This window comes from Erpetoichthys calabaricus, chromosome 11 (assembly GCF_900747795.2).
Source record: "Erpetoichthys calabaricus chromosome 11, fErpCal1.3, whole genome shotgun sequence".
Taxonomy (NCBI): Eukaryota; Metazoa; Chordata; class Cladistia; order Polypteriformes; family Polypteridae; genus Erpetoichthys; species Erpetoichthys calabaricus.
The window spans coordinates 146,771,523-146,795,391 of record NC_041404.2 but is presented as its reverse complement, the minus strand read 5'-3'; the positions used below and the strand labels follow the sequence as shown (position 1 = coordinate 146,795,391).

General features: G+C 41.9%; 1 protein-coding gene across 1 annotated transcript in view; it reads right to left on the bottom strand.

The window, feature by feature from the left end:
- The window catches only part of LOC114661132 (ankyrin repeat and fibronectin type-III domain-containing protein 1), a 261,597-nt gene that overhangs the window by 224,573 nt on the left and 13,155 nt on the right, over positions 1–23,869 (bottom strand). Inside the window, exons 2-3 of the mRNA XM_051933396.1 lie at positions 21,763–21,953; positions 7,183–7,409 (exon numbers count right to left, since the gene is read on the bottom strand). Coding sequence (XP_051789356.1) covers positions 7,183–7,409; positions 21,763–21,953 — 418 coding nt within the window. The remainder of the gene's footprint in view (positions 1–7,182; positions 7,410–21,762; positions 21,954–23,869) is intronic.

Here is a 23,869-nt window from a genome sequence, read left to right as displayed (position 1 = left end):
CTTTCTGTAAGCTCGAGCCAGCCCTGCCATTCTCTTTGACCACTCTCATCACCAAGACACTTCCATCCACAGTATTGCCGTTCACAGGATGTTTTTTGTTTTTATGAGTAAACTCTCGAGAATTTTGTTTGTGAAGATCCCAGGAGATCAGCAATTAGAGAAATACTCAAACCAGGCCACCTGGCAGCAACAATCATATTACTGAAATGACATTTGTTCTTCATTCTTGTGTCTGATGTGAACATGAACTGAAGCTCCTGACCTGTGTCTGCATTATTTTATGCATTATGCTGCTGCAATATGATTGGCTGATTAGATAATTGCATAGATAAGCAGTTGTACAGGTGCTTCTCATAATTTGCTCCATGAGTGTAAATTGTGTTTGTTATCTGTTTCTGTCATTAGTCTGTGAGAGACACGCAGCTAAGAATCTCACTATATTGTGTGCACGTGACAATAGATTTGAATTATTACGGAAGGTGGGCTTACAATGCTGCCATTGCTGTGCTGTTTCCCACCTTTGTATCATGTGTATCAGACTTATATGTGTCTCACATAGCCCAGCCATCCCATAAGCCTAGACTGAGCACAGAATCAAAAGTGAATCTGCCACAGGTCTGGTGATGTGGGACACTGATTAAGGCCCCTACATTACTGTGTACGAACAAGTTAAGGATAATGGATGTGAAGGTTGAAAACCGCAGGATGAAAGAGCACCTGATGTCAAAGCAGAAGATTCTCCTGGGTTGCCACATGCAGTGGGTAGAACTGCTTATTCACAGTATGACTGAGGCCCAAATGGTTGGACCTTTTTCAATCAGACCTAACTGACCATAAGAAGGGGACCACTCAGGGACTCTTAAGATGGGATTTTCATCCCTGAAGTTCTTTTGGCAGCCACAGGATAGTTTAGTTTGCTTACACCTCCTATCAGGGCTGCGTCTTTTGTGACTTTCTTTCTCCTCTTAAGTGATATTCCCTGGTTTTGTTTTTCCTGTATATTCTGTCCTACTGGAGTTGTCATGTTTCACTTAAAATGAAGATTTCAAAGAAAAAAATGCAGACTTTTAATTGGGTGTGATGGTGCTACTGCTACTGCCGATTTTGCGTCTGCTTTCTTTCACAGCTCTGCTGCATGGAAGTCACACCGAGGATCAGAATCTGACAACAGAGCACAATATTTATTTGGAGTAACACTGCTCAGTCTAGCGTTATCGAACGCTTTACTGTGAATCGTGTCAACTAAGATTCAGCCGGCCGGTTTTCAGAAGAAGAAAAATTACTTGTTTTCATGCCTTGTTTGGATCCATTTTTATTTTAAGCCTCGGTAAGCAGCAGTCTGCCGCTTGTGTTTTGACTCTACAAAATGAAACATTGATACGCAAGTTGCATGTGCGTAAGGAAAAAAAAAGAAAGCGTGGCAAGGAGAAGCTGTGAAGTCTACATGTGCTAAGATTACCAATAAACAGAAAAAAATAGCTTAGTGGAAAAGCTGAACTGATTAGCCACAATAAAAAGACCCCAAACCATTGATAACAAGCAGTTGTGTAGGACAGGCCAAGGTTGGTTCCTGCTGTTGTGAACAAGTTAGCTTCAAAGTCGAAGATGTGCTGCATTCAGAAGAGTCCAAGTTAATCATCTAGCAATGGCGATTGCATGTATTTTGGCTCATTTGTTTCCAGCATCATCTCCACTGTTAAAACAGTACAAAGTATGCGGGGTATGAGGGACGAGCCAGCATCCCAGCTGGTGAGGTCACCACTCTCTTACCTGGCCAGGTGGCTTTGGTAATTGAAGATCAGGGAGGGAGTGACAATATCTCCTTTCATTCATTACAGTGTCCTAACAGTTACACCCGGGATGGACTTGGGTACAGGAAAGGACATCACAGTGGGTGACTGCCTACTATATTCAGAGTGTCCCCCTATACACTGGGTGGCAGCATCCCATCTGGCAAGCCCCATTATGGATGTCTGCGGGGCAACATGAGAGTTGTGGTCCCATGGGCCTGCCCTGTCAGGTTCTGAGGGGGCCGCCAGGGGGAGTTGTCAGGAAGTGATGATACAGGGTCTGCTAGGGTCCTGCCTGACCAGGAAGTGCTTCCTGTAGGCAGTGGGTTAAGCACCGGAAGCACTGCTAGGTCAAGAGTTAAAAGAGAGGCCCTCTACTTGGTTCTGGGAGTTGGAGCGGGGAGGAAGAAGACAACACTCACTTAGAGGAGTTAAAAAGGGATTAGAAACAGAAGGAAGGGTTGTATTGTTGTGATTTGGGAAACAAGACCTGCACAAAGGTACTTTGTTTAATAAAAATACCTTCATTTCAACCCAGACCCAACTATCTGTGTGTAGTTGTGTCTGAAGATTTGGAGCTCAGTGATGCCCCCTACAGTCCACAATGGGCATTGCTGATTTTCCTGAGCCCGTGCATCTCTCAGGGGTTTTCAACAGTAAGACATTTACTATATTGGACTTCAGAGCCAAAATCACTTATCAGTATAGTGTCCATAAACCGAGCAACAACTTTCTTCTTATGTTTTCACCACAGAATAAAAGAACACAGCAACCAGAGATTTTTGTCTCACTATCACAGTCTAAGTAGTTTACAGAAGAACAGTCACAAGGCATCTCAGCTTCATTGTCATGTTCACTAAAGAATAAAGAAATGCATCATAAAATATTGCAGCCATATTGCCACACTTGCTAGGAGAGCAAACACCAGATGTTTCAATCTAACCATCAACGCTTGCTGCTTAATACAGGAGGGCAGTCACCAGACGCCTCAAAGTCACTGCTCCCCTTGCTACAGGATACAAAGTAAAGCAGAAAATCACCAGTTATTGCAGCCCTACCACCATACTTTTCTACATAATAATAGAGGACTGTTACAATGCATTTCAAGCCCACTTCACAATAACAGAGAGCAATCACCATCAGTTTCAGCTTCACTGCCGCGTCCGCTTCAGAATAAAAGAGACCACTTGGTACAGCTTCACAGAAAGGAGAGCAGTCACTAGATGTTTCAGCACCAGTGCTGCACTTGCTACAAAATGAAGGACAAGTCACCCCATTCTCACATCCTATTGACATCTCTAACGAAAAAGAAAGGGATACAAAGAACAAATATGGGCCTAGAAAGAGACTTGAGAGGGTAGATGAAAATTTGAAATGGCGTAAGTAAAGAGAGTGACGGGTCTGCAGTAAGGATGGAGGATGCGTCACCAGACGGTTTCACACAAATGTTACAGACACATTCTTTACATGGGGAACTTAAAATAAGGGGTTAATATTTTGGGGTAAACTGCCTCAACAGGACCAAACTGTCTTCTGTGCTCTTGTGAATAGCATCCTTCATTTTGTAAGACTGACTTTTTATGTACATCTTATTTATATATATATATATATTTAATATATACTGTATATATATATATATATATATCCATCCATCCATCCATCCATCCATTTTCCAACCCGCTGAATCCGAACACAGGGTCACGGGGGTCTGCTGGAGCCAATCCCAGCCAACACAGGGCACAAGGCAGGAACCAATCCCGGGCAGGGTGCCAACCCACCGCAGTACCGTGGCGCAATGTTAGGGGCATCGCCTCTGGCGCTGATGTCCGAGGTTCGATTCCCGAGAGGGAGTGCAGTGGAGTGTGTACACCTGATGAGCCCAGAATGAGGGTGAAACACGTGTCGTGTACTCTTTGCATTTATTTGACAGTAAACTATTTCAACCATTCTATGATCTGCTCCTCACAAACTGAGGGCACTGTGGCGGATGTTAGCAGATTGCTGGCCAACCACAAGCGTTACCTGGTAGGTAACCACCCATACAATCAGATTGTGACACAGACTACGAATGCCGTGAATATATATATATATATATATATATATATATATATATATACAGTATATATATACATATATATATAGTAAGTACAATGAGGGATTATCTGTAATCCCATCCAGGAGGAAATCTGGTTTCTTTGCCAGGTAGGGTGGCCAGAATTGAAGGACAGGAATGGACTGGCCTCCTGACCAGTTTGGAAACTGATCCCTTTTTTGGTGCCTTTTCAGAGTATATACTCCCCCTACACACTAAAGGCCAGTGTTCCTATGTCACGGCTCCCATTTACTTGCCTGTAGGGCATGGTTAGATTTGTTTATATTTATTTATATATATATATATATATATATATATATATATATATATATATATATATATATATATATATATATATACTACTGCGGTGGGCTGGCGCCCTGCCCGAGGATTGTTCCTGCCTTGCGCCCTGTGTTGGCTGGGATTGGCTCCAGCAGACCTCCGTGACCCAGTGTTAGGAAATAGCGGGTTGGATGATGACTGACTAACTATATATATATACTAAGCCTATGGCAGGCCAACCCCAACTTCATAGCTCACTTCACTTGCTATCGGTCCACAGATATATTCCAACGCGGCCAAAACTCTGGCCCTAAGTATTTTTTTATAGTTATAGAAAATGTTAAAACTAGTGGAAATTGTCATCTATGCACGATGAGTGGTAATCTGCTTCCTCAAGTATCGCCAGTATCTAACTTAATACATGGAACGAATGCGACTTCTCCTGTGTGATCACCAGTCATGATTTTACCAGCAGCTGAATGTTTGTGCAGTTTTACAATTTGCATCCGTGTGTCATTACAGGGGTTTTGTTTGTGAACTGTTAACACAAAACTAAACTATTTTTGTTCTTAGCGGAGTGAATATATTTATAAGGTATTTTGTTTGACATATGCGTGTTAAATTGGTTGTATTTACATGAGAGTATCATGGTTGTATTCTCCGAATGAAGACAAAGAAAATGGGATAGATCTATACTATATGATATACGGTTTTGAAGAAAAATGAGTGTTGCATGAAAACATCACATGAAAACGTTGCACGATTTCAGTAATCTTTTTATATATACAGTATATATACTGTATACTGCTCAAAAAAATTAACAGAACACTTTTTAATCCAAGTATAGCATCAAGTCAATGAAACTTCTGGGCTATTGATCTGGTCAGTTGAGTAGCAGAGCGGGTTGTTAATCAGTTTCAGCTGCTTTGGTGCACCAGAGGGGCAACGATGAGATGACTCCCAAAACAGGAATGAATGGTTTAACAGCTGGAGGGAGGCCACTGACACTTTTCCCTCCTCATCTGTTTTTTTCACTCGTTTTGCATTTGGCTACAGTCAGTGTCACTACTGGTAGCATGAGGCGATACCTGGACCCTACAGAGTTTGGTTGCAGAGGTGGTCCAACTTCTCCAGAATGGCACATCAATACGTACCATTGCCAGAAGGTTAGCTGGGTCTCCCAGCACAGCCTCAAGGGCATGGAGGAGATTCCAGGAGACAGGCAGTTACTCTAGAATAGCTGGAAAGGGCCATAGAAGGTCCTTAACCCATCAGCAGGACCGGTATCTGCTCCTTTGGGCAAGGAGGAACAGGATAAGGACTGCCAAAGCCCTGCAAAATGACCTCTAGCAGGCCACTGGTGTGAATGTCTCTGACCAAACAATCAGAAACACACTTCATGAGGGTGGCCTGAGGGCCCGACGTCCTCTAGTGGGCCCTGTGCTCACACCACTTGGCACCGTACACCTCCATTGGCATTTGCCTTAGAATACCAGAATTGGCAGGTCTACGCACTGGCGCACTGTGCTTTTCACAGATGAGAGCAGGTTCTCCCTGAGCACATGTGACAGATGTGAAAGGGTCTGGAGAAGCCGTGGAGAACATTATGCTGCCAATAACATCGTTCATCTTGATCAGTTTGGTGGTAGGTCAGTGATGGTCTGGGGAGGCATATCCATGGAGGGACGCACAGACCTCTACAGGCTAGACAACAGCACCTTGACTCCCATTAAGTATCGGGATGAAATCCTTGGACCCATTGTCAGACCCTATGCTGGTGCAGTGAGTCCTGGGTTCCTTTCGTTCCTAACACATTACCCAGTCCATATCAGTATAGATATCCAGCATGATTTTTTTCCCATTGAGATCTGATGTGTTTTCAAAGTGTTCTTTTAATTTTCTTGAAGAGTTTAAATATTGTATATACAGTGCAATTAGAAAGTATTGAGCTCCACAGTTCCTTCACATTTTCTAATGTTGCAGCCTTATGCTAAAGTCACTCCTGTACTGTCTTTGCTTTGTACTTAGGGTCATTGTTCTATTGGAAGTTGAACCTTCAGCCCAGTCTGAGGCCCAGAGCACTGTGGTGCAGACTTTTATTCAGGATTTCTCCGTACTTTGCTCTGTTCATCTTTCTCATTATGCTACTTTTGTGGTAGCTTATAAATATTCATGAATCGGGTGAAGCCTTAAACCAAAATACACAATGGTGTGTATACAAGATGCTGTAAAGCCAAGTATAGAACAAACTGATACTGAACCATTAGCTGGATGAATCAATCGACTGTGATGACGATGTGAATTGGTCATCTGACGTTGGCACGGATAGTGAAACTGATGCATATGGCACTCACTGTATGACATACTGTCATGATATACCTGGTGAATTTGATGGCTTGGAGATTCACTGTGGTGCAAGTAGATGTGTGGCAAAAGGCAAAGTGGTTGCAAACGAATGGAAAGACAAGAAAGATGTTAGCACCTCTAAGCACCACTCGTAATACACCAACTGTCAATGTTCGTTTTAGGGGAAATGTGGAATTTTGAGCTGTTGTAGCCTACAGTAACACAATGGGCATGTCCATCGTGTGGATCAGGCACTGAGATTCTTCCCTTTCATAGCAGACATACTGTACTATAAGAAAAATATGCAAAGAAATACACTTCTATTGTTCCAAATATAACACTGGGCAGTGTGTTGGTGACTGTTTCAAAACGTGTCACACGAAGGACATGTACTAAATCTGCATCAGTACAGCCGTGGAGACTAGACACATCTTCCTAGTGTATTTATGTTCACATTTTACACATATGTTACACATAATAGCATACTAACATATACTGAAAACATCCGTAGATATTGGGTTTAACACCACGTACAGTTGACATGGAACGCCGCAGCGTCTGTCTTCAGCACCGTGACCCACTAAATGTCATCAACAAAACTCATTCTATGCAGCCTGGGCACAAGTGTAGAAATGAAGACGGCAAGGTTAGTAAACACTTAAGGTAACTTACAAATTTTCTCTTCAGCTTGCATTTCACTTGCTCCACGCTGTCCCCGACACATGCTGTCCCCAAGTCTTTCACATCCAGGCTGTAGTCCACAGAGAAGCTCTTTTGCATGCAGGCCTCACGGAAGTGCATACGCCTGACTGGGGACTGGGAATGCACATCGGACTCTGTCCGGACTCCCCACACTTCCACATCTTTATCACAGTCATGATCAGTGGGATATGAGTCTCCTGTAAGATTGGAGAACAGCATAAATGTATTAAGTTTTTTTTTTTAATATATATACGTTTACAGTACATCAGAGCCAGTGCAGAGTTTCATCCTCAAATGAGGAAAATAAAAAGCTGTGCCTCAGCCAGATAAATTAAATGAATAAATGAACCTGACACATAGCATGTTCTCCTGACACCTCCTGTCTACTGTAGTCTTGCAAGGCCAGACATGATTCTCAAACAAGAGTACACATCTGGGGACAAAACGTTAAAAAAGCGTGTAGTGAATAGTGCCGATTTCAAAGGCTCCACTCACAGGGCTTCTTCCCAAAACACCCGCCCCAAATTACTCCAGTCTGTGTGTTTTAGATCACTGCTGGAGTTTCAAGGAGACACCAAAAGATACTTGACAAAAGACATGACGCTGAGAAAAAATAAAAAGCTAAAATCAGTTCAGGATCTCAGTAGCAAAAGGTAGTTGAAGCATAATGATTAATTTCCACGTTGGAATGAGCGCTGCAACAGTGGAGACAAACAGACACACCCATGTAGACCACCACACTTTTGCCTCTGTCTGCTACAATATCTTTCTGTCATTGTAACTATTGCATCACTATATGACATAACAATAAAAAATAGAGCTCAGATAAGCATTGCAGTCCTTGTATATACAATGTGTTAAAATGCTGGCATGACATGTTTGCATTTCCAATTAGACAGTAATGTTAAATTTCTTTAATTATTTGTTTAGCACGTTGAGCATGGTCAGGGCGCTATATCAATAAAATGTATTATTATTATTATTATTATTATTATTCTTTAGACATGCAGTCAGAATGTGGATGTTGTGCAGCCTTGTCTGTGCTTTACTAGTGGTGTTGAACAGATTTGTTGATGCAGGTGTTTTGAGCACTGAAATCTGCATCTTCCGGGACTCTTCATTATTGTAACAGCAGTCCTTTTGACAGAGTGTGACACGCCATTTACTTCAAATGCATATTTTGCAGTTCATATTTTCACAGATATAACTGCCAATTCTTTCAACCTTACATCGATGCTTCCGCTATCGTAAAACTGAACAACCGAGAGCACACACAGCATGTGTGACAACATATCATTCATATTTACCATTCATCCATTGATGCTGTGAAATGCAATTACATAATCTGATGGTACTGAAACTTTTTTCCCCTACATCAGGTTATTTTTTAAACATCATGCATTTATACATCTAATATGTTTTTTTAGGAGACTTTTAAACTATAGACCGTTCATCATAAACCAAAGCTTGCTGTTTTGTCGGACCAGGTTAATGGGAGCACCTCTAATCTTTACATTCACAAGGCATTGGATTGGTTTTGAAATGTGACCCTCAATGAGCCATCTAATAGTTTTCAACCACTTTTAAGCACAATTCACTCACAGTTGTCTCCAGATGTGTATATTACACATCTGGCTTCAGCAAGACCACCTCCTGTCCTCCTTAGCCTGACACACAGCATGTCCTCCATAGGCATAAAGAGAACAAGCTGCCAGCCCCCCTTTGTACAGAGAAAGAAAATTATTTTAATAAATGTTGAAACTCATAAGGGTGGCGCAGTGGGTAACACTGCTGCCTCGCAGTTGGGAGACCTGGGGACCTGGGTTCGCTTCCCGGGTCCTCCCTGCGTGGAGTTTGCATGTTCTCCCCGTGTCTGCGTGGGTTTCCTCCGAGCACTCCGGTTTCCTCCCACAGTCCAAAGACACATTGGGATTAATAAAGTATCTATCTATCTATCTATCTATGAAGGTTAGGTGGATTGGCGATTCTAAATTGGCCGTAGTGTGTGCTTGGTGTGTGAGTGTGGGTGTGTTTGTGTGTGTCCTGCAGTTGGTTTGCACCCTGCCCAGCATTGGTTCCTGCCTTGTGCCCTGTGTTGGCTGGGATTGGCTCCAGCAGACCCCCGTGACCCTGTGTTCGGATTCAGCGGGTTGGACAATGGATGGATGGATGAAACTCATAACAGTGAACTATGAATTAAACAGTACGTAAAACAGGAGCTTGGACTGCAGATATTTAATACAAATTCCAAATCTGAATTGCACTTTAGTTTTTATGTCTGACCTCTCTTGGCTCACTGGTTTGAGAAAACCCCCACACGTCATATACTGTTCAACTTGTCTTGATGTCTAGTTGTACAAAATGTCAAACTTTTTGAAGTTCCCCTACTATATTTGGCCCTCAAGGCCAGAAGAGCCCACATTTTTTAAGCTATTTTTGGACCATATATTGTGCAGGAAATGACACCTTTATGGTGAAGAGAAAACCAATACAGGTCTCCAGCAAAAATGATCAGAGGGACTATGCAGGCCATATCAACTGACCGCAGGGGTTCAACCCTAATGGGATATAAGGGGGTCAAATTTACTCTGTTATACTTTTTATTCTGTGGACAACAATACTGATTTCTGTTATAGAAAACATCAGAAAAATAGGATTGGGTTATATTTGCATGTAGAGGTTTGTTTTATGCTATTTTGAGGCTGATGATCATGACTTTGACCCTATTTTTAATATTTGATTCTTTACTGCGGGTTCCAGCCCTCTAAAAGTCATTTCAAGATGGTTAAAAATGACACATTTCAAACATAAGGTATGGTGTGAGATATCATTTTAGACTCATTCAAGGTCAGAGATTATGAATAAGATGTTATCTTTGACTTTTGAGTCTTTACTAGGGATCTAGTCCTCTATGGACCTCCATCAGAGGGTGCAACCTGACAAACCTCTATAACAATCTAGAAACTCTAAACTTAAAACATGTAAATTGAAGCACATATTTTAATATTTCAGATATTTGACAGCTATTCTTGTTTATCATGTACTTCTACCTCATGAAGTAAATCATTACATTTCTTATGAACACCCCTAAATAGGATGGCTTCAGCTAACTCAGCCTTTTCACCTCGCAGGTGAAATGTCATAAAAAGAACACTGATCAAGTGGCAATTTTCAAACATACTGCACATTATTTAACATGGGACTATAAATCTCATTTTAAATAAAGTCTTGTCTAGAAATACTTTGCATCTCTTAAATGACTGCTGTGCACAGATTTAGCTCTGAATCATTTGTTCATTTGAACTCTGCATCATTCATTTTGAATCCTAAAAACTGATTGCCAGACACGTGTTTGGAATTTGTTTACCTGGGTTAATTAGGGTTAGAAGGGACATCAGCCTGAGACAATAGGATGTAATGCAAACATGTCAGTGGTGCTAAGGTTATTGATTATTCATGTAATTATTGTTAAATCAATATGAAGAAAGGTCTTTTTAAGTTGGATGCACGCTGCACAGAAAATAAAAGAAGAACAGGAGAGAGACGATAGTCACCTTAATAAAATGACAAGTGTCTGTCTGTGTTATATTTCAGATAGGGTTGCTCTCCTGGCTTGGGTTCAAATCCAGGTGTTGTGTCCTTTTTATTCATTGTTGAGTCGTTAATATTACTTTGTTAATTGTCTGCTGTATTTTCTTAGCCTGTGTTATGCAGGTGGGGCACACCTGCCAATTATCATCAGGAAATGCCCTCTACTCTGTATAACTGGAGGGTCTCCCACATTTCCTGGTGGTTCATTTTCAACGTGCTAAGGAGTTTGTGAGTTCTTGCATTTTGCTGTGCTTGCGTGATTTACTGGATTTTTGACTTTGTATCTGGATTCTCTTCTGGGACTGAATTTGATTTGAGATTGCCTTGTTGTTTAAGACAATTCCTTGTTGCCTCTTGTGCTCCACAGAGCTTCTTTTGTGAGACTGAGCATTCTGGGGAAATAAATCTTTTCAATTTATAAGGATTCTGTTTTTGCCCTTATTCTGGCCAGTGTTTGACGATATACCCCCAGTAGCGGGCATTTTGAGAAGTGTTTTTGGAAGATTTAGAGCTCTTTAGTTCTTGGGAACTAGTCATAACAGTGTGTCTGTGTCTGTCCAGTTGCTATGTGTCTCTGTCATTTCAAAACATGGTGCATCACCAACATTTGTAGTAATGCATTTTAATACAACAGAAGGAAGCAATGCCCCATCTGTTGGAATGACATATGCAATGTATTTTATTACTACATGCCTTACAAAATACATTCCAATAAATGGTGCACTGCAAACATTAACGCTGAGGTCTAAGTTAATTACCCTAAGTTCTTGTCTATAAGCCGGACTCATGTATTAGCCGGAGACCAAAAATCATACGAATTTTTAAAATAAAATCGTATCATAGATAAGCCGGACTCATGGATAAGCCGAACGTACTATAACCTATAACTAATAGAAGGGAGGGAGGTCAGTGGTCTCACTCGCGCCCATTTAATTTCTTTAAGGGGGGAGAGAGTGTGAGATATTGGCGTCTCTCTCACTCCCCGCATGGCGCGGTTGGAGCGGCCGGAGCGCGTTCTTTCTGCTCTGGGCGTCGCCGAGTCAACACGAGCGCGTAGCGGTCATTTAAATTGTGATTTTATATGTAAGCATATTTAAATATATATCGCGGATTTCTGCAGACAATGGGTCTTTTAATTTCTGGTACATGCTTCCTCAGTTGGTTTGCCCAGTTGATTTCATACAAGGGACGCTATTGGCAGATGGCTGAGAAGCTACCCGACTTACTTTTCTGTCTCTCTTGCGCTGACTATCTGTGATCCTGACATATGGGGATTGAGCAGGGGGGCTGTTTGCACACCTAGACGATACGGACACTCGTCTAAAAATGCTGAAAGATTATCTTCACGTTGCTATCTTTTGTAAAGCTGATTCCTGAAAAGACATGCTGCACAGTGCTTCGCATACTTAAAAGCTTGAAGGGCACGTATTGATTTTTGACTGAAAAACAAACTCTCCCTCTCTCTCTCTTTGTCTGCTCCTGACGGAGGGGGTGTGAGCTGCCGCCTTCAACAGGTTTGTGCCGCGGTGCTTCGCATACTTAAAAGCCAAACAGACATATTGATTTGTTTGCTTCACTCCTTTGAAGAGGAAGATATGTTTGCATTCTTTTAATTGTGAGACGGAACTGTCATCTCTGTCTTGTCATGGAGCACAGTTTAAACTTTTGAAAAAGAGACAAATGTTTGTTTGCAGTGTTTGAATAACGTTCCTATCTCTCTACAACCTCCTGTGTTTCTGCGCAAATCTGTGACCCAAGCATGACAATATAAAAATAACCATATAAACATATGGTTTCTACTTCGCGGATATTCTTATTTCGCGGGTGGCTCTGGAACGCAACCCCCGCGATGGATGTATAAGCCGGATTTATGTATAAGCCGATATTCTATTTTTTCATTTTCACAACTTTTTTCCTTAGATAAGCCGCGGCTTATAGACAAGAACTTAGGGTACTTAGATTTCATTCCATCTTAGATGGGTAGCACCGCTAGCTTCCAAAGAAACTGGTAAGATAAAGACCTCTGCGGACTGAACAGAAGTCTAATGTAGATATGCACCCAGATTAGAAAATACGACCATCCCATCATCTGTATCTTTACATTAAGTTTTTTAATAAGAGTCTTTTCAAATATGCTTCCTAACCCTTTAAGGCTCATTTTGGAATTATGTCCTACTTTTGCTAATATTGCTTTTACTGTGCGTTATTAATTTTGCTTTATTGTTATAATGATTTTATATTGTTTGATTAGCTCAAGGTTAAGTATAAAGTGTGTGTGATTGCCGTATTCCCACTGGGATTAGCAGCTGAAGAGGGATGTATCCAAAAGGAAGTAACATGATGAGCGGGCACCTGCTTTGGTGATTGGCACAGGTGTAGCTTTGGTCAGCTTTTGTCGACCTAGGAAGTCTCTTTGCTTGAAGCAGTTGTCCACATGCAGGTGAAGCTGAACATTTCCACAATAGAACTGCCAGTGTCCATGATGTGCATGTCCACGAAAGAACAAGATTCTCTCCTCGATTCATTTTTATGGTGGCCTCCCTGTGGTTAGTGAGGCTTCTTCACAGCTTCAGATCCTTGAAGAGTCACTGTCTGCAGAGAACTTGCAGGGTCTCCTATTGTTCAAGGGACTTTTTTCCAGGTACACTAGTTTTCATCTCCCATCCCAACCACACAGATGATTGGTGGCTTTTCGTTAGCTATTCTTTAATAAATCCGGTAAATAAATGATTTACGGAACAGGTTACCTGGTTATTACTAATACAGTAACATTGCAGAATCCCTTATTAAATTAATTGCGTCAGCCTCGTACATTTTAAAATTGCTTTTCTAGAATTGACTGACATGATCTGCAGAAGCCTAACAGCATTCAGCTTTGTCACTCTTGCTGGGAATGTGACAGCCCAGTGCTAATTCCCTAGACAAGTCCCTGAAATGTGTAAGCACTCCTCACTAACATTTTCCTGCTTGCTTTCCAAGTCCCTGTGTAAACGAATCATCTGTTTGCCAAATGTCTCACTCATCCTTCCCAATCCACCTACCAGAGTCCTTGCAAACAACGCTGCAGATGCTTGAAGCGCTGGATACCTCCAGCAAATGCCAGGGACTCATTATGGATTTCCTGAATGGAAAGAAAACACTCACTTTTGATTTGTGAAGCGTCTTTATTTAACTGTTGCAAGTGTGTCCCCAGCAAAGAGAAAGTGGCAAAGCTAATGTGGAGAATAATTTGAATTACATTGTTTATATGAAAGTTATTTATTTATTTATTTTGTACTGCAACCGGTGGTGATGTTACATGCAGACCAACAGCACAGGGTGTAATAACATGTTGTGGACAGTCCATCTATCCATTAAATGCTGTCCAATTTAAGGGTGGAGGAGAGCTTAGCCCAACCATCAAGTACAAGGCATTGACTAACTTAGAGCGGGAGGTCCACAGCAGCTCACACTTGTGTACACACCCCAAGGCCAGATTAAGACCCCTACAGGCCCCTCCATTACAGAGAGCTGACTCTAATAATGCAACACGCATACACCCAGTCATTTAATGCAGTGCGGTATTTCTCAGTTTTGACGTTGACACAGAACTTGATTGTCTCATTGCCGCCCTTTGGTCATTTTGCCACAAACACTCCATCGTTTAAATGTGCCAACTTTTGTTTGTTTTTTTTTTGACCAACCCCCGTGCAGGCCCTACGCACTCGTCATTTCCCAGATCTGCCGCTTGCGACAAATCATGCTGTGTTTTTGGATAAGCACGAATATCAACTCTGTATTTGATATCTCCATCTTTTGAAACTATTATCACTGACAATTCGTCACGTGTTGGTTTATTATATGTGCAAGCGTGATCTTTCGGATTCATATAGAAATCCAAGAAAACTTCTTTGTGTTTTTTCAGATACATTTCGTGTAAAGTGTGATACTTTTGGATGTTTTGATTTGTATCCATCATTGGCTGTAGAATTTCTAATACGTCTGATCATTTAATTCTTTCGATTCTATGTTGCATTACTTCTCCGTGATCATAAATATAAACCTGACCGAATTGTGGTTTCTTTGAAATTAAACATGTAATAGCTTTAATTGTTGCGGGACCACAGATTCTCATAGCATATGGTCCAGAATTGTGTAAATCTACATTTTGAGCATTGAATGATGCAAACGAGAACAGATTACTTGCAGTCCCCAGGATAGGGACTGTAGGTTTGTACTTAAGTTGAATTTGTATGTAAGTTGGAACAGGTACATTACTTTAATAAATGCTATTGTTGACCGACTGTAATAAAGTTCTCTGCCAATGAATGATGGAGTTTCACCTCTCTCTTTTTATTATTTCTGCTTTATTTTCAATGGTGTTGGTTTTTCTCTTCTTTACTGTATCACCAGCACTTGCATCATTTGTGTTTCAGAGACATTCTTGAAGGGTGAAGACAAAAGATTAAGATGAGCTCTTCTGCACAGCACTGTACACGCTATCACAGCAGGAAGGCACCCGTCAAGACATCTGATGTACTGACAAGAGACAACTTCCTGCTATGTGCGTAACAGTACAAGCAGGCTTGCTATTACGAATGAATGGGGGCAGCGAGGGGCGGTTCATCACCAGCCCACCTCACAGTCACCTCCACTACAGTATGCTGCTTGCAGTGTCCGCTCACCGAGAACGAACACGGTGCGGCCAAAGGCGTGTAGTGAATCGCCCAACCCCAATTCAACAGGCAGCCACCCGAGGCACACTACAATGCTACCGTTCAGCCACAACCGGGTCACCGCTTGCAGCATTACCAGCCGTGTGTGCTGGGCAGGCAGTGAAAAGCCCCTCTCCGCTCCTTCCAGCCTGCATCCAGTCAGGAGCAGTAGCTGCGGCGGCGTAGTGGGCGGGCAGCGAACCATCGTTCTGCACACGAGCGATAGCTGTGGCCCCAGTGACTATGGACCACGGGTCACCACTTGCTGCCCAGAACCACCTGAGGAACAATACACTGCGCGAGCAGCGAAATCGCCCCCCTCCAGCCACCGCTTGCAGCATACCCAGGCCGAAGATGACAGAGCGGCAGTTACTGAGGCGCATGCGTCGCAGCTGTGTCCTCATTCGTAACTTGTAGGTCGGGTGTCCGTAACCTGGGGACTACCTGTATTGTAGATTCAGATATTTTGCCTGTAATGTTTGTGGATTTCACTTTCATCAAATAACAGACCTTATATTTCTCGTGGATACATATATTCGACCTCTTACCGATGTTCCGTTATTTACCGAGTAATAATTTCCGTGGGCGGCACGGTGGCGCAGTGGGTAGCGCTGCTGCCTCGCAGTTGGGACACCTGGGGACCTGGGTTCGATTCCCGGGTCCTCCCTGCGTGGAGTTTGCATGTTCTCCCCGTGTCTGCGTGGGTTTCCTCCGGGCACTCCGGTTTCCTCCCACAGTCCAAAGACATGCAGGTTAGGTGGATTGGCGATTCTGAATTGGCCCTAGTGTGTGCTTGGTGTGTGGTTGTGTTTGTGTGTGTGCTGCGGTGGGTTGGCACCCTGCCCGGGATTGGTTCCCTGCCTTGTGCCCTGTGTTGGCTGGGATTGGCTCCGGCAGACCCCCGTGACCCTGTGTTCGGATTCAGCGGGTTGGAAAATGGATGGATGGATAATTTCCGTTTGTTTGCACTAATGCAATCTTTAATATCAGTTTTTTGAGATTTCCGAATTTCAGTACTTTCATAATCTCTAACCTGCTCTGCATGTGTATCACGCCAACGTTTTTGAACCTCTTTACGACGTTCTACTTTGTCTTTTACTCTTTGTCTTTTATTTCCGCCCCCACTTGGACCTGTTAGGTTTTCAATTCCACTTGGTCCGGGCTGATTATAACTTTCCTTATTTTCCGAATTTGCACTTAGATTATTATCATTCTTTTTTTAATTCTTTTTTCTCCAAAGCTTTTGGGCCTCTTTTCAACGCGCTGCCCTTTCTTCTTCAATTAGTCGTTATCTAAGACTTATAGAATTATTGTCCAGAAAAGGACTACATTGAAAGAAACGAATAGATTGTATGTCTTGTATTAAAATGAGGAAAACATAAAAATTTATAAGAGCTGAGAGCACAGGAACTGTGTCTGACAATAGCATTCACATGAATGAGAGGTGAGTGGACTGTCGGCGTGGTTAAATCTCTTGGTACAAAGTCTCGTCTCGCGGGACTTGAAATTATCTCTCTGAAAAAGTTTCATCTCGTCCCAGGATAAAAAGTCTCGTCTCGCCCCAGGAATTTTTTATATAATAAAGAGACATTTAATCTCCTGGTCCAGCACCTTCCTAAACTGCTAGCTCTCCACCTCTAGCAGAACAGGAAGTTGAGATTCTTTTTCTGAGTTTTTAAACATTTTTCTATATCAAGTCTGGTAATCAGTTACTCATTTTGGAGATGTGTTTAAGTCAGCGAGTTTCATTTTGAGCTCCAGTTGTGACTGTTCTCTTTAGTTTTGATGACTAATAATTTAATGGACCATTTTGCTTCCAATGGGACAGAGACAGTTGGGAGTGAAGGGACCAGAAGAAGAAAACAAGGTCAAAGAGAACCGAAAATCGTAACCAAACGTCAGACCTTATGATTATCACCTTTAGAATGCTTAGCAGAAATCAGCTTAGCAGAAGACCCAAATACAGTACCAGAAGGAAAGTTTGGTAACTATAAAAAGCAAGAAAATACAGCAACAACATTGTCATACAACATTTAGATAGTTCAAAAAATTAAAGGTCTGGCCTTGATGTGTCATGCGTCACGTAACCTAGAGGATTTCTGGGTGATTTGCTAAAGGAATGGCCAACGCCACTTGGGCAAAAGAGCAGCACTTGTATGGAACACAAAATGGCATTGTAAGATGTTAAAATTTTTTAACTTTTTACAAAAAATATATATATATATATATATATATATATCGACGTTAGCTTGTTAAAATCTGTCCTGGATTTGTCACGAAATATCTTATATATAAACGTCTACGTGTGGAAATGTGTGTGCCTATCAATCCGGCTACAGCATGAAGCTCAAAGAAAGCGACTCTGTCGCCAAAGTACAACTGCCGAGAAAAGAGAAACTCGCTTAGCCGCTAATACACAAGTGAGGCGAGCACATCGGCAAAATGAGACCTCTGAGGAGAGAGAAACTCGCTTAGCTGCTGATAGATAACAGAGGTGAGCATGTCTGTAAAACGAAACTGTTGAGAAAAGAGAACCTTAACTGCTTACCCGCTAATGCACAACCGATGCAATTGATTGATTGAAGTGCCAGAATCCATGGTTTCTAGGAGCCTGGGCTTTTTACAGCACAGGATTACACAGCTAGTTAAAATATACACTCAGATCACAGCAGTCTATCATTTTGGTTTTCATGCTCACCAACATTTTGGAGCTCCTGTCATTAGTGCTAATGCGCTCATTGTTAGGGTCATGTCCTCTTAGGTCTTAAAGGGTTAAAAATTCATCCTGGAAATCACTGTGGAGTCACAACTGTACTTTAATTTTTTGCTAAATGATTTTAGGTTCACGATTTTTCTTTGCTCTTGCTTTTTGCCCACGATTTTTGTCACTCATGTCAACTGTGACATTTGAACTTTTCAATCTCTTGGTACTGACCTTATTTTTGGCTGACATCTCAATTCCAATCTGCTTACAGACATTACAGTTTGTGTCCTTCATGGAAGATCTTGTTTGAAATTATTTACAAGGCTGTTTTTGGAGGCAGCTTTTGATGTGACATGCCTTTATTTTACCGCTTTTTCTTTCCAATCCAATAAAGAAGATTTTGCTTTCACATTTTGAAATTGCACTGCACTCCATCTACAATCCCCAGTCATGGTTGCAAATCCACAGGCATTAATCTATCTTACTGTTGCAGAAGGGATAGTAAAAAACAGTGAAGAGGAATTGCGGCGCTTGCTTGTTCTGATCCCTTTTATTCAGTTCACGCCCTCACATTCTGCTGCATCATCTCCTGAGGGTCTTAAAACACAGAATAGGACCTTATGCACGTATCCCATGTCAGTTGTTGTGCAAAGAGAAAGCAAAATCTCCAAAGTGTTTTTTTAAGAGGTACAGTAGTTTTGTAAATTTATTATTTTTTTATATGATGTGGCATTTCTAAGAGACTGATTGAAAAGTAGTCAATGAATACTGATAAGCACAGCAGCTCACTTTCGTTTTGCATGGAGTTTCATGAAGTTTCCCTTAAATTAGTTTTGTGTGCAATTTCATAATTGTGAAACATGATACTAAGAGGCTTTGTTGTGTGCTTTTTAAGTTGTTTGGGCTGTAAAGCAAGGAGTACTACTCCCAAAAGGTTATTCCTTTTATATATTGTGATGGACAGCACCCATGTTTATGATGCACCATCTGTTGGAATGAAATTATAATGCATTCTTTTACTACAATGTGAATTTCCCCTTGGGATTAATAAAATATCTATCTATCTATCTATCTATCTATCTATCTATCTATCTATCTATCTATCTATCTATCTATCTATCTATCTATCTATCTACAAATGTTTGTGATACTTCATCTGTTGGAATGATGGACAACACCCATGGGCTGGCACCCCATACAGGATGGGCGCTGGTCCATTGCCTGGCCAAGAGGAAGGATAAACAGAACATTTCATGTCCTCATCAAAAGGACGGCAGAAGATGCTCACATTATGAAGAGTGTGTTGGCATCCAGGTGAGTTACCAGGCTGGTAGGCCAGTACATTGGAAGGACAAGGGGAGACAATGGGTTGTGGATATGGTATCTTCCAGTACACTAGAAGGCAGCCACCCCTGGGCCTTGGTACCCAAATGGACACCCACAGGGCATGCTTGGAATTGTAGTTCTGTGAAGCAGCCCTGTTAGGGTTCCATGGGTGTCACTAGAGGGTGCAGTGGAGGTTTGTGATTCCATTCTTTTGGTGACTTCCACTTGATCCGGAATTGCTTCCAACGTGCTATACCTTAGCACTCAAAGTGCTCCCTGGACTAAGATAAAAGAAGTCAGGCAAGTTAAAATCGGGTGGAAGATGGACACAGCTCACCTGAAGTAGTGAAAAACAGAGAAGAAGAGAAAATATTTGTGATTGTCTCACTTTTAAAGCTTTTGTATTTGTGTTAATTAACTTTTTATTTGAACCTGGGACTTGTGTCATTGTGGTTGTGTCTGGGGTTTGGGGAGCTATATAACTTTCTATGGCCACCAGGGGGTGTACCACTCCCCAAACCCCGAAACAGGCAGACTCAGACATCCTATTCAGGTAGGGAAGCGTTTTTCTTTTGCTCCCCACTTCACAGCACAGTACAAAAGCACCAACTAATATAACACACTCCTTTTCTTGTCTCTCTTTCTCTTCTTCCTCTGTACTCCTCCTTGCAAGCTTTGTCCTCCACCTCCCGACTCCCTGACTGATGGTGGAGCGGCTCCTTTTATAGTGCACTCGGAAGTGCTCCAGGTGTTTTTTGACCTTCTTCCAGCTGCACTTCCAGGTGTGGCGGAAGTGGTGCCCCAAAGGGTTTAGCTGTAGCTGCAGCATCCACTGACGGCACCCACGGAACCCAACAGGGCTGCTCCAATCTACCACTCCCAGCATGCCCTACGGGGATCCATGATCCTTCAACCCAGCTGGTTCTGGCCATCTGTCACAATATATATATATATATATATAAAGATGCAGGAGAAGCATAATTAAAAGATTAAAAATGCAAGGATTTTTTGCTTTGAATCTCAGTCATAATGTCACCCTGACACCCTAATATGACCCCGACATTTGACCAAAGAACATTAATATCAAAACTGATAGATACTATTAGATAAGTAGAAAGGACTGTTTCTCCCTTCTCTTACTGAGTGCTCTGATCGCTGGTGATGCACAATGAATCTCCACTTCCTCTCACTGTTGTAATAAAAGAGGTGGTAACTTGTAATTTTGGGGTAAATAATCTCACAAAGCCCATTTGTGATGAATATTAAAAATAAGTCCTTAATATGAAACATAGGCATGTACACAGGGTAATTTAAAATAAAATGACAGAAAATATCCCAAGAGTTAATTGAAGATCATCTGGTTATCACCAGTAATGTACTTTGGCTCTACCAAATTCTCATATTCTAATCCACAATATTTATTTTGATTATTTATGAAACTGAGTACGTTTTAGAAAAGCTGTTGGTTTCCCCAGGCAGAGCTCAAAAGCACCATCTGGTGGATTTGTGTGGAAATAATTATTGGATACACACTGTCATATCCATCAATTCATCTTCTCAAATTTTTTATTACAATTAACCCTTAGAGTATCTCGATGTCAGGTTTGACCTGCTTTTGGGTTTAAAATTGGTAAATATGCCCTACGTTTTATCTGTTCAAGAAAATGAATGAACAGTAAAAAATAGCCAAACATCCAATAATTTGTACAACATCTGAATATTTTTTACCTTGCTGTGTCATTCAGGTCAGTTTAACTCACCATTGGCACTAATGGATTTCCCAGTGCATTTAGGGTTGTTTGTTCACAGACCATTAAAAAAAACCTAAATGCAGTTTTTTTCAGTTGTGAGATAAAGTACCCAACTTTACAAAAAAGAAAAAAGGTTTTAAAATGTAACATTTGTGCACTGCCTTGTCCTTTGGGTCAATTTTGACACACCATAATTTTAAATACCTTGAAATTCTATAAAAGATAAATGTACCCTAGGGTTATTAAAAGTGTCCAGTCTATCTATCTATCTATCTATCTATCTATCTATCTATCTATCTATCTATCTATCTATCTATCTATCTATCTATCTATCTATCTTTTAAAACGGCGAAAGAGCATACTGTGCAAAAAATTTTAAGTAACTTGTGCAGAGTTTCACTTTGTTAAATAATCAGATCAGCTTGCCTACGTTAAAGAAGTGATTGTGACACAAGCTGGCATACTTATTGGGTTCGATTCCTACCTGCGGTTGGCAGGACGTGGCTTTCTTCCACACTATCACTGGACAGCAGCCTTCTCCTGGACGCAAGCGCTTCCTGACTGCAGCCAACTAGGTCAGAGTGGTCATTGCTGGAAATGATGGGAGACTGAGGGATGCTCGACAGCGTCCGCGATTTCGCCAGCACAGGCCGTTGTGTCTTTCTTTCAAGGGAACTGCAAAAGAGCGACAGGAAAGCACACAGATAGCTCACTGAGTATTGCATGTTAACAAACAGACGTGAAGGAAAAATGTTCAGCCTTAAATGAAAACCCTCCAGGAGAGCTCTGGTGTAACTAAAGGTTGCATCTGTTCCCGTGTTACGTGGAGCATCTCAGGTGCTCCATTTCCCTATCACAATGGCTCTGGGCACTTGGTACTCCAAAACTTGTTGCTTACCTTCTTTTGGACTCTCCATTCTCATTGCAGATTTAACTCAAAGAGCTCTGTGTTGATGCTAATTGAACTAAGCAGCTTGAAACACTTTAGATAAAGTCAACTCCATTTGGATAATGGAGCCTATAGTCAGGAGAGCCAGTCTGAATCATCACAGGGCACTTACATTTAAACAAAGAACTATAGATAACTTGTATCTGTTTAACACGTCTGTGGTGGGCTGGCGCCCTGCCCAGGGTTTATTTCCTGCCCTGCGCCCTGTGTTGCCTGGAATTGGCTCCAGCAGACCCCCGTGACCCTGTAGTTAGGATGTAGCGGGTTGGATAATGGATGGATGGATGGATGGGTTTTTAACACATCTATGTTCAGGGACTCTCTCTGCCAGCACTGTCTTCCTTTCATCCATGAACATTCTCTGCTTTTGCCTTTATGGTGGGTAGGAATTTTGGACGTTAGGGCTGTGACACATCCTTCACATCTTCTACAACTCTGTGATGTTCTGTGTGGTGTGCTGTGCCAATAACATCACTTCAAGAGGGGCCCACCAAATTAACAAGCCGATTCGAACGCGTAACAACAACAATATTTATTTATTTATTTCTAGAGCACATTTTCATACAAATGATGGAGCTCAAAGTGTTTTACAGGATGAAGAAAGAGAAAAAAGACAAAATATAAAAATAAAATTAGGCAATACTAATTAACATAAAATAAAAGTAAGGTCCAATGGCCAGGGAGGACAGAAAGAATAAATAAAATCCAGAGGGCTGGAAAAAAAAAGCAAAATCTGCAGGGGTTTCAGGCCAAGAGACCGTCCAGCCACCTCTAGACTTTCTAGCTAACATAAATGATCTCAATCAGGTGTAGGTGCCAGGAAGGAAGGACAGGCATCTTGGTCGGGATAATGAAAGGATTCATACCCAGCCAGGAGTCTATAATGGAAGGAGCAGCCAAATGAGCCCACCGGGAGCATCTCATTCCTCCACACAACACGTGACAATGTTCCTCAAAGCTGGACCACAACCCTGTCAGGGTCTCTGAGGACCGCCAGAGGGCCCTGCTGGGGGCAGGACTGCCCTTGTTCATGTACGACCCAGAAGTGCTTCAGAGGACTGAGACAGAAAGTCAGAAGCAGTTCCCTGGTAAATTTTAAAAGAGAGCCCGCTAACCACACAGTGGGCAACACTCTTGAAGGAGGGAAGGAAGGATTCAACTGAATTGTGTATTGCCGATTGATTCTTTGCATGGGTGATTATTGGAAGGATGATTTGGTTTAATAAACATCATTTATTTGAAGCCAGAATTGTGTGGGCATTACTGTTTCTGAGATGTGAGGCTCAGTAGCGCCACCAGCTGGTTACAGAAGGCAGGCTCTGTTTTGGGACACAATAGCAGAGGAGAGAATGAAGACAACTCTGATGAGATTGCATGTTCTCCCTGTGCACACATGGTTTCTCCTATGGGTAACCCCAGTTTGCTTCTGCATCTTCAAGGATTTGTAGGTCTGGTTAACAAGGCATTACAGATTGTCCCAGTCATGTCCTCAGGTGATTCCTGATGGGTGACCAGTAAGAGGCACCAGCCCCCAAACCTTGACTGGATTTGAGACCGATGTGTTTTAATTTAATTACAGATATGAGTCAAACTGGGCACAACTGGTCAAAACGGCCACACGTTAATTACACAGTCGTCTGTG